This window comes from Drosophila grimshawi, unplaced genomic scaffold (genome assembly GCF_018153295.1).
Source record: "Drosophila grimshawi isolate 15287-2541.00 unplaced genomic scaffold, ASM1815329v1 contig_848, whole genome shotgun sequence".
In the NCBI taxonomy this organism is placed as follows: Eukaryota; Metazoa; Arthropoda; class Insecta; order Diptera; family Drosophilidae; genus Drosophila; species Drosophila grimshawi.
Window position 1 is genome coordinate 19,982,501 of NW_025063692.1, and position 14,331 is coordinate 19,996,831.

The 14,331-nt window shown below is 37.0% G+C and overlaps 2 protein-coding genes across 2 annotated transcripts in view; one reads left to right on the top strand and one right to left on the bottom strand.

Moving 5' to 3' along the window:
* LOC6565295 overlaps positions 1-4,779 on the top strand; it is a gene marked incomplete at its 5' end in the record, with an annotated part of 15,881 nt that extends 11,102 nt beyond the window's left edge. Inside the window, 2 exons of the mRNA XM_001991379.3 lie at positions 3,906-3,957; positions 4,221-4,779. Coding sequence (XP_001991415.2) covers positions 3,906-3,957; positions 4,221-4,739 — 571 coding nt within the window. The remainder of the gene's footprint in view (positions 1-3,905; positions 3,958-4,220) is intronic.
* LOC6565297 (eye-specific diacylglycerol kinase) overlaps positions 1-14,331 on the bottom strand; it is a 118,435-nt gene that overhangs the window by 40,536 nt on the left and 63,568 nt on the right. The window lies entirely within an intron of this gene.

Sequence of the window (14,331 nt, forward strand, 5' to 3'; positions counted from 1 at the left end):
AATTTAAATCATAGAAGACGCCTGGTCAACTTCAACAATTATAGGCGCACTGTTAAAGCATGGAAATAAATATTACTCGATGGTCCAACAAAAGCCTTACGGCCTGCCCCAAGGGCAACATGTTGTCGCTGAGAAACTGTGAGTGGTTCCGTGGAAGAGCCGAAAGAGCTGTGGGAGCTGTGCGCAATGTGTGCGTCCTCATGTTCATGAGCTGCAATGGCGACGTTGCTGACAGTTGACAGTCTCGTCCGCCTCCCCCCCTGACCAACTGCCGTTGGTGTTTCATACCCTTGCACGAGGATATTTTTATTTTCTCTCTGCAGCAGTATATGTGTACATATAAGTGTACAGATAAGGTCGACAGCATAAAATATTGGAGGTATTTCGTTTATGTATTAATAAATGATACTTACAACACATGCCTCGAAAAGTATCGATAAAAAGTAAGCTTGAAAACCCTTAAATATTATCCATTAAGAATTGAGTTCTCATTCCGAAATTTATAAAAAAAATTAAACCAAACTTATCAAAAAACAATATATATAATAGACTGGCAGAACCGATTGCAGAATATTTTGATACCAATAATATAATAACAGGTGAAAGTTGATGCTCTTACAAATATCTACAGGCTTTCACAATTTGTGGGGTGGAGGCCAAGAGTTTTCTCAACACATCAGAATAATCAGTAATCGCGTTACGCAAAAAACGACAGATTATCTGTAATGATATGATTGTCTTATTTATTTATTATTTAAGTCAAGTCTGATAGCTCTTAAAGAACTTAAAAAGCAATAAATATGAATTCGTGGATAGGAAACTGAAGGTTATCGTAACAGATTTTATTTGCTATGGTCAATATATATTCAACTTTCAGATAAGTCAAGTTTTCATACATATATAAATATATCAGTTGGTTATAAGTGTAATAACTATCTTTGTTTACAATGCAACATCGCAATATTTTACTTACAGATTTTTAGTAGGTTCACATAACCATTTCGTGCATTTATATAAATTGGGAGAGTATTTATAGTGTGATCCAGGATATTTATTTTGTTTTCTTTTTATGTTTTTATTATTTTATAATCATGAGCGTACAGCTTTCATTTTTGACGTTGTTTTTGTAAGTACGGAAATCGGACAGAAGAGTGGTGAATTCATATATGTATGAGATATGAGCATTTGCAGGTCCGTTTTTATGAGGCAGCAGACGTTTTATTGCATGTGTGCTGGCTTGCGCACTGTCTGAGGTTATTAAAGTTTCAGCATTGGTGTCAAGTCTCATTGCCTGTGGCTGTTGCTGATGATGGCGGCAACGCTCGCTATGCACACACACACAAACACACTCACACACATGAGTGTAAGTGTATGCAGTTTTTATTGCTGAAAAGTGCAATAATAAAACGTTCAAGGCACCCGCAAGAAGCGAGAGTTGCGAGTCACCCTGAACACTTTGCAAAGTTGGCACTAATGTGGCATACTTTTGGGCGCATTGGCCTCCACTCGATACTTAAATGGAATACTGAATATATTGACATTTATTCGCTCTTGTTGTTTCTGTGACATTTTCTTAGCCAAAGCGGAGGCAAATCAACAAAATAAACACATAGCAACCATTTGAACCACCAATCGACCAACTAAAAGCCCATAAAAGCTTATTGAAACAAATCAAAAACAACAGCAGTAACAACAACACGAAAAGTAACAACATCAACAAGCACTCAAAATGTAAAATAAAAGCAACCCAAATAGACACATTTTTTTTGTTGTTGTTTTTTTTTTTTTGAAAATAAATCGCACTTGATAGGGCAAAGCTCCCTAGCTCTAATAAAGTTGTATACCATCAAATCCAAGCAATCGACAAAAACAAAATAACGAAAAATGAAAAAAAGGGCAAAGCAAAGAGCAGCTGCGAATAATCCAAGCTGAAAATAAATGCTAGACGCTGATTGAACTAAGGTCACAATAGAGATGCCTCAATAACAAAATTTCAAGCAAAATCAAGTAAGACTCATGTTTTCATGTATGCACATGTGTATACCTTATAGTCATTTAGATGATTTAGAGTCGATGATGCTCTCTTATGCACTTTAAATACTTTTGCACATAAACATTATAAACATTTTCGAGGGATCAGGATATAAAATGTCTTGCTGTAGTTACAATGATTTTTGATTGACGTGTAGTTTTAGTAAAAATGTATTTATTGAAATTAAAATTGAAATAGAGACAATCAGAGCAATTAACTAATAACATATTTGCAATGGTTCGGGTTGTACTAATTATAAATAAAGCACAGCATTTAAAGTGAATTTTTAAAGCGTATTGTGACCATTAATTGCAAATAAACCAATGCTCAGAGGCAACGCTCGTCTTGTCTTAAGCAAATATTAAAGAGCATGATGCTTAATATTAGATTGTTTTCAATTCTTTAATTTTTCTGATCAAGTCGCTCAAACTGTCGAACTGTAAAGTTCGCTCAACTCGTTGACACCATTGTAGCCAGGGCAACAACATAAATGGTAAAACTAACAAAACTAAACAACCAAATACCACAAAATAACTGAAACGATAAAAGCACAAAAAAAAAAAAAACCAAAATAAAAATAGCACCAAGTCCAATCACTTGCGCTAACAAACCAGATAACCAGAGAAACTGATTACCAGACAACCAACAGACAGTTGAAACGACGGCCATTTGCATTGCTTAATATTTTTGCTGTTGAAAAGGAGAAAGGAAAACGATGTTGCTCTTTGTCAGTGTGTGTGTGTGTGTTTGTGTGTGCTAAATTGAATTGAAAATTGAGTGAAGCAGTTTTATGATGTCGCTTTTTATTATAAGTCAACAAAGAGACACGCATAGGGTCTGATCAACGCGGAAGCAAAAACGATGCGAAGGGAACTGCCGCAAAGTAGGCTACAAAAATGTGGTAATGGGCAACTGGGTATAAACTGTGACAATATGTGGGCCATATGTATGTCGAATTTAAACAGCCACTGACATAGACATAGCTGGGTAGGCAATGTAAATATTTGCTGGAAAATAACCGGTAAGTAAATATGAAAGTTGAACCGAAGCTAGACAACAGTAGCAGCTCCAATGCATGCTTATGTGTGTCAACAAAAGACATTACAAAGCTGGGAGCTGGGCGACAAAAATGCTCATTATTCTTATAGCTGTTGCTGTTTGTTGTTGCTGTTGTTGTTGTTGTTGTTGTAGTGGTTGTCTCGATGTCAGAGCACCCAACACTTTGCATACCCAATGCGAGTTTGAAGATGGTAGCACAAACAGAACCGGAAACGGGTAACTCATAATGAATACGTATGAAAGTTAACTGTGACGGAAATCTGCGTTAAGTGAGGCAGCAAAACTGTAAGCCAACTGTAAGCGAATTCTAATTAGCTAAATCAACAATACAATTTTAACAGTTGCTGTTACAAACTGTTGCGCCCCATATAAAAGCACCTAATGATAATGATGATGATGACAATAAAGCCCCTCCCCTCAGCTCCACAAAATGCTGGAAAAACTGAGCTGGCCAAGTTAGTGTGTTATTCTGAATTAGATGCTGTTGACTGAAGCCTAAGTAAATACACCCATTTACTAATCAGCACAAAAGTCTACTGCTTTCATTTTAAGGTTTTTATGTTCAAATATTCTAATTACATATTACAGTTGATATTCAAATGCATATATTTACATTGACAGAGAGACTTTACTTGTCCAACAGTCAAACTTTAAAGTGAGCTATTAAGCCCAATATATGACGATTGTAAATACAAAAAAAAATTAGCTGTATCAAAAATCACTTAAATAATCATTAGAGTTCCCAACAATCTGGATACAATTAACTTTTTGTCAACAATTTGTACATTTGTTTTCACATTATGAACTACAATAGACGTATTCTTTCAGGATTTATACTGCTCGGAATTCTGCAGCTGTCCAAGCAGGTGAGTTCATTATCAGGAGCAGCAAGAAAATACAAATCACAGCCACCCTATCAATATCTTATTATTTGTGAGCTTGTTTAAGATACCTTTAAGAGCAGAAAAGTGATTCAAAACTGTATTTAAATTTGATCTGATAGAATCTAATCAGATATATAGAATGTATATTATATTGAGCTGTACAGCAATTCAGCAGTTTTGCAATCAATATCAAGTAGTAACTACGAACATGAATTTTAAATAATATTTGTTTTTTGTGCCTGCAGTTTTGTTATATAGTGAAGCCGTTGAACATCAGTACCTGGGACACACCGAACTATAATTTGCTATTAAAAATGTATCCGCGAAACAATTCACTGTCATCGATCACATCTGTGCACAAGGATGTGGCAATACCGCTGTGGCACATAGTGCTCGTGCAGCATCCGAGCAAGCGACGTGGTTCATCGCGGGCGGAACCATCGCGGACACTGTACAATTCGACGGTGAAGACATGCGAATTTTGGAAATATATGCGACGCGTCAGTGCCTGGTACAATATCTCCAAACTGATGTTATCGGGTTACGGCAGCAACATGAGTCTTGCCTGTCCCCTCAAACGGGGCGTATATATGATGAACGTAATCCAAGTGCCACCAGATACAGCAATACTAAAGTTTATGTATCAACCAAACAACGTGTACACTATACACGGCACTGTCTACTCTCTTAATCCAAAGGATGGCGTCACCAAGCGGGCCATTTGCTACTATGAGGTGAATATCACCATCTACAAGAACTGTTGACCATGCAATATATTTGCCGTGTGCAATCAAATTATTTCGTTCTACATTTTTTTTTGTATTTTTTTTCTGTGCTTTTTGCAAATTTTTGTTACTAGTTTGTTAAGCTGAAAATAAAACAGACAGCTACAAAATAAAAATTCAATTTCTTGTTGCAAGTAGAGGTGTCGCTTGGCGGCTAGAGAAAGGTGAGAGTGGGTAATCGCAGCAGGCGCGACCACACCCATCGCTGTGCGTGTCACACGTCAGCCAAAGATTTTAAATTAAGTGCGAAATAAAACGGAAAAATGCATGGAACCCAAAAAAAATGAAGAACAAAAAAATACTGCATGTAACAGAAAAAGAAAGCAAAAATACAAATCCCAAGTGAGCAACAATCTATATTTTCGAAACGCAAACCACAGTGGGGCCTATACATCAGAACTGTCATCAAAAGCGTAAATAAAATTAAGTATTCATAACTATTAGTAAATTAAAAGAATATATTGATTCAAATTATTACGATTAATGCAAACAACTATATTAACATGTTGTCATGTGCGATTTCTCTTAAACTTCTACTACTGTCAGCATGTTATATATTTGACAAGAATCGCTAAAGTTGGTAACATCCAACACTTTTTATAAGTACAACAAGTCAAAATGTAATATTCGCGAAAGCTCGACTGAGAGATACTCTGATCCCAAAAATTTGTCAATGTCAATAGAAAAGCTAAATCACTAAAATTGTACTTTGTTGTTGTTGCTATCGGTAATCAAATTGGAAACGGAACAAGTAATCAATATATAAAAAAAATGTATCTACATATGGTAAACGAGTACTTATCTTCCAATTTAAACTAGCTCATATTGAGATGGATGGCTAGGCAGACAGACAAATGGACAAGCCTAGATCGATTCGACTCCTGATGCTGATTTTTGTCACATTTTCAATGGGAACAGGTCATAAAAATCATGGTTACCCATAAATGATAACGTTTTTTAGCGTAATCTTGAAACCATAGCATGGATACAATGAGAGTCAAAATAAAATCAGGATTCATTTACATTTTGTCAGGAAAAATGCAACAACTTTGATTGTTATAACCTGTTTGTTAGCTAAATATTTATTTAAAAATTCTGTATTTCATTGGCAACTCTAATTAGAGCCGCTGCCAACTTAAAGATATTGTGCTGACAAGTACAATAAAGGATTAATGTGCAATTGACAAGAGTTGTATTCTGTGTATTCTGCCAACTAATGTGATCTTCGATGTTTTTCCCCTACCTCAAACTTGCCTTAAATTTGGAAGCTGCTAATGAATAAACATACCTGCGCATGAGAATGCATCTTAGAGCTGAAAATATAATTTTAAAAATACCCAAATGCTAGGACATCCCATTGTGCCATGTCACAAGCAGGCAGCAGGCACAATCTCAATGTCTGTAAAAAGGAAAGGAAGGAAGTGAAGGGCATTTGCAACATTTTCACTAGCTGGACACATTTAATTACGGCAATCATATTTTATGCAGCATATGCATTTGCATTCACATTTGCATTTCACTCGCATGAGACACGCACCGCAGGACGACAACGCAGGATTTGCGTGATCTACTTACCAAGAGGCCCTAAGGGGAATACTTGCTTATATACTTGCTTATTTTAAAATTCCAACAATGCGAGGCAATAATATACGATTAGAAAAAAGCTGAGAGAAGTATTTCTAAGCACGGAGATGGAAGGGGTTTATGACTGATTTACAAAGCACTTGGCAAAGAGCTCGAAGAAAAATGTGGCTCAAAATAAACAGGTTTTGGGCGAAAGGTGAAAGTCAAAGACAAAGCGAAATCCCTTAAGTTAACATGATAGCTGGTCCCTGTGGATGGGATTGTCCCCTCAGCATAACTCTTGTGGCTTCGTTATTTTTATTTTTGGGAGGGCCTGGAGCGTGGCACGGCCATTGGCATAAAATATGGGCCGCTTGCATGCCAGAGACTTGTTATTAAAACATAAAATTTGCATGCAAGCCACAGGGCTAAAAGACTCAAGCAGACGCCAGAGCCATTCCCATTTGGGCGACGAAATAAATACGTGCCTGTATACATGTATAGTTGGCTGTATCAATGTTACCTGAATCCATGTGCCAGCAACAATTTTCACTGCTGAATTATTCACAGCAATGAAGCGAAAAAGGCACCACAGCAATAACAACAACAACAACAACAACAAATAGATGAAAGCGCATTCGCTTAAGTTTTGTCACTTATTTAAGCATGTCAGTTAAAGCCTGAACTATGTCTTGCCTTGCCTTGCCTCAACTTAATAATTTAATAACTGGAATTCGAAGAATTGTTTGGGATCTAGCTAAACAGTAATCAACAAATTTTCATTACAGCATATCCTTGGAAAGGGCAATTCCGACCAAGATATATTTGGAGAAAATGAGAGAGACAGACAGAGAGAGAGAGAGAGGAAGACGGAAGGGGTAAAGGGAACAGAGGCACAGACAAAAACACACCATAGATATATATATATTTGTGGCACTGTGTACTGTGATAGTCAACCGCATTCATTAAAGATGTCAGAGGAATACATTGTCACTTGCAGCCAGAAATGGCGTGCAAGCAGCAACCACAAACGAGAGCAAACTACCGATAGGACACTCAGACACAGAGCAGGGCCACCTGGACAGCAAAAAATTGGGCAAGCGGCAGTTTAAATATATCTAACATCTATATATTTTAGTATACATTTTAAAATGGAATAATGGTTGATTAAATATTTGTGCATAAAACAAAAAGTGAAACAGTTGTTCTTTAAAAGTGCTTTCAAGGTAATCTCAACTTGTAAATTATTTCAATTTTGGAATGGGCACGATTCGAATGACTTTCAAAATTGTGAAAGCAACCAAAGTGTCCACGTGCGTAATGAATATTTCAATGGACGCTCAAGTAAGCATGATTTGCAAACATACTTTTCACATACAAATATCATGTTTTTTGCTCAGTTCAGGAATACTACACTAATCTTTCTCTCGATATGAACAAATTGGCTGCTCGCTCGGCATTCAAGTGAAAGACAATGATGAAATAACAGAAGCAAATCGCATATAAAACAAACGACAACTATTAAGCATACGCCTCCGCCTAAAGGCATGCAATATAAATATATAAATATTTATTTTTTTGCTTCTATGCGCTTCATTTAATTATCCAGCGCATGGCAGGAATTCCAGCGAAGCTGAGCAAAAAATTGTATTAAAACCGCAACGCGATTGAAATGCAATATGAAAAAAATGTACGTGGGCAGGCCTGCTAAAAACTATAAATAGAGTTGAGCTGCAAAATGAACACATAAATCAGGGCAATTTGAGCCGCAACGTGGGCGCCGCACATGCTGCACAAGCTTGCAATGGATGAAAGGGATAAAATGGGCAAATGAAGAGCAATAATAATCCCCGTTTCCAGGAAACCTCGCTGTTCAAACAAATAACAACATAATACAATCCATCCACCCACCTCTAAATGCACTTCAACAAAACTAATTAGGAGCGTATTATACATTATAAAAAAAGAAACAAACAAACATGTAATCCGGATTAAGTGAAACAGACTTTCCATTGCACAAAGTTCAAAGATGCATGAATATTGAAATGTCCCTAAAATAATCTCCACAAGCTTATTGTTTGGTGACCTCTTCTTATAGTTTAAATATGTCATTGCCGTTAGGATTAGCCTTCAGGGAGAGATTCACAGTGTCTGTACAGCAAGCTGTGGAGCTTTAAATAAATTACTCTTCTATTGAATCCAACAATTAGACACCTTCAAATTGTTGACTTTCCGTTTTGCATCTATGCGTGGCCCATTATCCATATCACATAATAAATGGCTCAAAGTTGGGGACTAACATTCTGCTTTATAAAATGGCTCGCAAAAATCAGTTGCGTTGCAGATTGCATTTGTCAACTTACATTGATATTTTCTCGGCTTTCTATATGTCTTTCTCTGTCTTAATCCGATTCGTATGAATAAAAAAAAAAACAAGAATAACAAATTAATAATGCACAGCAGTTGGTAACTTAATGTTTTGATCGGTTTGAATATGGGAGATGGCCAACTGGCTTATGAATAATGTGCAACAGACGACATTAGAAGTTAACTAATGCTAATATCTCACGCTTATAATTTACTGGAAAAGTGTAAGTGGTAGGGCAAGTAGGGCTATGCTAATGGCAATTGCGCCCAAAAGGCTGGTATGCCATTTAATTTCCCAGTGGCATATTTTATATCAGCCAGCTGTTTCTTAACCCTTTTGCTATAATTTTACCGCTGTCCACAACAGTTACTCATACACACACACACACACACACACACACACACACACAGGTTGGCTGTCATTAGGCCGTGTGTAAAATTAAATGCACATTAAACATTTACGAGCATTATTGCGCATACATTCAAAGTCGAAGCTGAATGCGGCTAAATTATATTTTCTCTTAATGATATAAGTAAAACGAAAGCTCTACGATTCTTACTCAGATTCCCATGGGTTTTTGTAGACCGGATGTTAGGCAAAAAAATATAATGACAACCAAATGTGGCCGCATAATTGAACACTCTACGCCTTCCTTTTCTAGACCACTTTTTTCTCCTGCCGCAAATACTTCTGTTCCGACTCAACTGCTGACCAGTTACTTATAGTTATTACCATCTTCTTCTTCTTTTCACACCCTTCACAATCGTGTGAGAACACGCGTATGTCCTCCTGAAACTCTGGACAGGTGTGTGCAACCTGTTATACACCAAAGCATTAATATATATCTACCACATATTATTTGTATACTCTGATACCATAAAGGAGTATATTTATTTTGTGTAATCTCCGTTGTGCAGCATGATAAGCAGATATCTAACGACTAATGGATTCAGCTGATAATACCCTGGTATCAGAGTATTCAGCAGTCAGTTACGTCCGACTGCAACGTTCTCACTTGATCTAACTATTTTTTTGTTTTGTGTGTGTGTGTGTTTTTTTGGTTAGCCCCTTTTTCTGGTAATTAGAGTTTTATGTTTCACAGCCAAACAACAAGCGGAAGTCGCTCGCAGGCGTTAGCAACAACAACGGCAGCGACAACAAACACAACACCAACAAAAACACACGAGAACAACATGTAGCAGGAACAGGAACGAGCTGCCTAATTACAGGCAATTTCCAAATATCGCACATGGCTACCGGCTTCACAGCAAGCAAAATCCCAACTGAGCTTAATAATAATAAAAAACACAAAAACACAAAAACACAAAATGGAGCGACAAAAGCGTATGCCAAAGATTGTACATTTTCACAGACATATATTATGCATTTGAATCCAACATTAGTCTCTCAAAAGTACCCTGATTTTTCGTTTCTGATCCATCTACATATTAAATTAAATATTTAAATATACATATGTCTTGAGATGCTTTCTACAAATTGCATACCAATCTGAATATTCCTTTTGGCATTAATGACAGAACGACATAAAGATTGGCATTCAAAATGCATTGTGAATCCTTATTAAAAATATTAGAGAGTTAAACTACAAATTTAAATCACACCTTAAAGTTTACTGAGAAACGTTCGAATTGAAAACTTTAAATTTAAATATATCTACATGAATAACTGCTTTAGTGTACATATAATATTCAGTCATTCAGGCAGCCCGGTCACAGGTTGAATACAGCACACATCTAATGCTATGCTTTATGCTCTGAGTATGTGTAAAGTTTATTTTCCTGTAAGTTGTACTATTCGGTTGACTGAGTTCTCGGCGAGTAGTGTCCATAACCCAAATAGATGGTCGAAGCAAATGCAATTTAATAGCTAGCAGCGAGCAGTGCAACGAGTCTCAGCAACACTCAAATTAAACGACATGTTGCCCAGTATACACAGAGAACGAATCGGCTCCTGTGGGCCCCATTGAATGCGCCCCCACAGGTCTGGTCTTACTTTAATCGTATGCCAGAAACCGGCACGAAATAATTGTTTTCCGTTGAGCAATAATTTTCTATACCTTTAGAGTGAGTCCCGGTAGCAGGTCCCTTGCCATTTCTGGCCGGGCAAAGCTGCCCACTGGCCACAAACCGCTGGTCTTGCTGTACTTTATGCGGTACAGCAAATTGAGTTTGGTGTAAAAAGTGCCAAGCCCAGGTTCGAAGTAAAACAGCGAAGGCAACATGTTCACGGCTTTTGTCTTCGGGCGGCGTGCCTTGGGGGCGTATGTGTAATATTTTGTGGAGACCACTAATAGCTGATTAGCTTTTTAGCTGGCAGTGATATACGTGTTAGCGGTGCGCACACTGATTGCCAGTCAGTTAGTTGGTCTACCATGTTCTGGCCACAAATTCATTAGCTGAGCCAACATTGTTTTTGTAGCACTTCGAGGCACATTCAATTGCGCATAAATATCAAACAGTTAATGGGCCTGCCAACTAATATTTACGACCAGCAGCAGCATATCAACAAAGGAAAGTTCTTTTACGAATTACGATTCCTCAATGAGAATTTGTAAAAATGTATGCAATAATACTTGTGTTCACTTAAGTTACTCATCATAATTAAATTTGACTACTTTCAGAGTACTTTTAGCGGACACCGCAGTCATAACACAAATTTGCTAAGAGACTTTCATGAGCATAAAGCATATTGGTCAGGTTTGAGTACAATCTGAGTTTGTAATCAATGCTTAAGGTACATGAACTGATTAATTGAGGATTAGTTAACTTCCAGTTATTGATAAAAAAAATGACAAATATTAAAACATCAAAACTGAAACTTGATTTGTGTTTATTTATAGTTAATTTCCTTTGCAATTTAAAACCATTTTTATACAGACAATTCTTCGCATTTAGCATGAAACTTATGAGAACTGAAATCAGAACTTTGGTTGCCCTTTCATAATTTACTCACTCGGCTTTAATGAAATAATGAACGATGTTTGTTTACATAACGAGACCTCTTAAATGACAAACAACAACGGGCAGAAACAACAACAACGAAGGAAAAAAAAAATCATTTTTATGGTCTCATCCGATAAAAGCGATTTTCCCTTTTTTGTTGGCTTCATTTACTTTGTTACAGATCAGGACGAGGGGTCAGATGGACAAAATGGGAGGATTGGCACTGACCGCTTACATTGTTGCCGCTGTTTGGCTCATTTGTGATAATTTTATAGATATTGTAAACTAAAGCACCAACTGATGGCCGTTTTGTATGCGTAACAAATGGCAAACAGCCAAGAACAACAATAAAAAAGTGCACACACCACGCCCACACACTCGCTATTTTAAGCTCTGCTCCGTGCTCCCTGCTCCCTGCTCCTTGCACCCTGCTCCCTGCCCAGTGTTCGTAACCATTATGCCCATCAATCCCTCAAGCTACCACATTGTATTGTAAGGAGATAGAACGAGGAAGGAAGGAGAGGCATGCAGGCAAACGAACAGGAGAAACACAAAAAATGCTACGCGGTTCTCTTTAAAAAATTTGTTGCCGCTTTTATACTCGGCTCTTTTTGCTGCTTGTCTTCACAGCTGTTGTTCTTATTCCTATTTCACCTGCCGGCGCTTGGTTTTCCTTTAAATACTTCCTTTCCTTTTTACTATTCGAACAACCCATTTGAACTGCAAGTGCAAACTTTGCTTACTTCAAAAGAAGCCAAAGTAGCGAAGCAGCTTGAAGGTTTAGTTTTTCAGTTTTCGTATAAGTAAAATGGAAACTGTAGTTATAAATAAATTCAATTGCTAACGAGATAGGTTAACTAAAGATTCTAAAATTAGAATTTAATTTTAAATATATATTTTTAAGAATTCATTCATCACTTGGACAATGTTTTTAGCTTACATCTGATTATTGTTGTTATATGTTTCAAATTGGCTTATGATTTTATATTTAAATGTAATTACAACTGTATTTTAATGCTGTGAAATGTGACTTAAAAAAAGAAGTAGCCTCGGGAACATAAAATAAGTTTTTCTTTTGCATTTAATGGACAAACTTAATTTAACTATATGCTTTTCCAGCACACTGTCTGCTCTTGTCTGGATTAAAGCCATGACACCATCCTAATACGCATTCAGTGGAAAATATATGTAAGTACGTAGATACATACATAATATTATGTGAATGGCAGGGAGCTAAGGACTTTGATGATGGCAGCCAATGGGCGAGGGCTAAGAAACAGCAAATCGTTGTTAATGGCAATTTGAGCAGTCAAACGAGGCGACAGTTTGGCTGCAACCGGAGCCGGAGCCGGAGTCGGAGTTTCTACACTGTGATTGTCAACATATATTGGCAAGAAAAAAAAAAAGAAAAAAGCGCAAAATATTGCAAAATGTTGCAAAATATTTTCAATTCAAGCGAAACTTAATGAACGAGCGCCAAAGAGAGAACGTGAGAGCGAAATTAGGCAGACAAGTGAAATTAACTGTGCTTTGCTGCTTTGCTGCTTTGCCTGTTGATAAACCGTTGTAAGCCGCCAATTACACACATTCACACCCGCACATACACACACACACACACACAACCATCTTCATTGATAATGACTACACACATCATACAGGCTAAGCCTTAAGAGTCCTTACACTTATGTGGGTCTCGCATTTTGCAGCGTATTGTTCATCATTTGCTGCTGCTGCTGCTGCTGCTGGTTGTTCATCACTTGTAGAACAGTTTTTAAATTAAATTTACAGAAAATACTGACAGCGCGGGTCTGGCATCTGTACCCAAAATAATTTATGCGTATTTCCAGCTAACGTACACTCAAACACACATATTCATTCAAAAAGGCTTTTAACCCAAAAAAAAATTGTGTTGACCACATAACTGGATTGCGGAAAGAATTCTACTTTCCAATTATAATTATACACTGATCCCATCAAAGTGGAAAAAACAAGGGTATAATGAAGTTGTGAAAAGGTATGTAACAAGCATGTTTCGACCCCATAAAGTATTTATATTCTTGATTAGCAACAACAGCAGCCTCGACTTAAACATGTATGTCCGTCTGCATGAACCAGCCGGTGTCAGAGACTATAAGAGCTAAAGATATCAAATTTGGTACATATTTTCTCATTTAAAGAGACTTGTAATTTCCTGCATTATTGAGAAACTGTAAAAACTTCATTTGGATCGGATAGGAAAATCAGATATTGGCAAATCAAACGTATTTTCGTATTGAACAAACTGCTAGTGGAGCTGTTGCGACAAGATCATTCTAACATGTTTTATAAAGCCATTGTTCTTAGGTGATAACCCTTTGAGATATGGGAATTTAAGTGGTTAGGGCAAAATCTCAATTACTTTATGTTAAAAGGCTGAATTCGGTTTTACTTTGGCATTCAGCACAGCTCAAACTGCTCAAACAGCTCAATTCAATTCACTTAGCTATATAAAAGCAGCAGAAGGGCCAAATAATTCAATTCCTATTTAAAACATGTATTTTTGTCGTTTGCCTTTCGTCATTGCGTTAGTAACAATTTTTACAGAAATGCAAAGTGGTGATGGAAAAAATGCGCAAAACGAACACCTAAACAAAGGTCTATTGACACGTTTAGCGACGCAAACGAGAAACCATTAAAG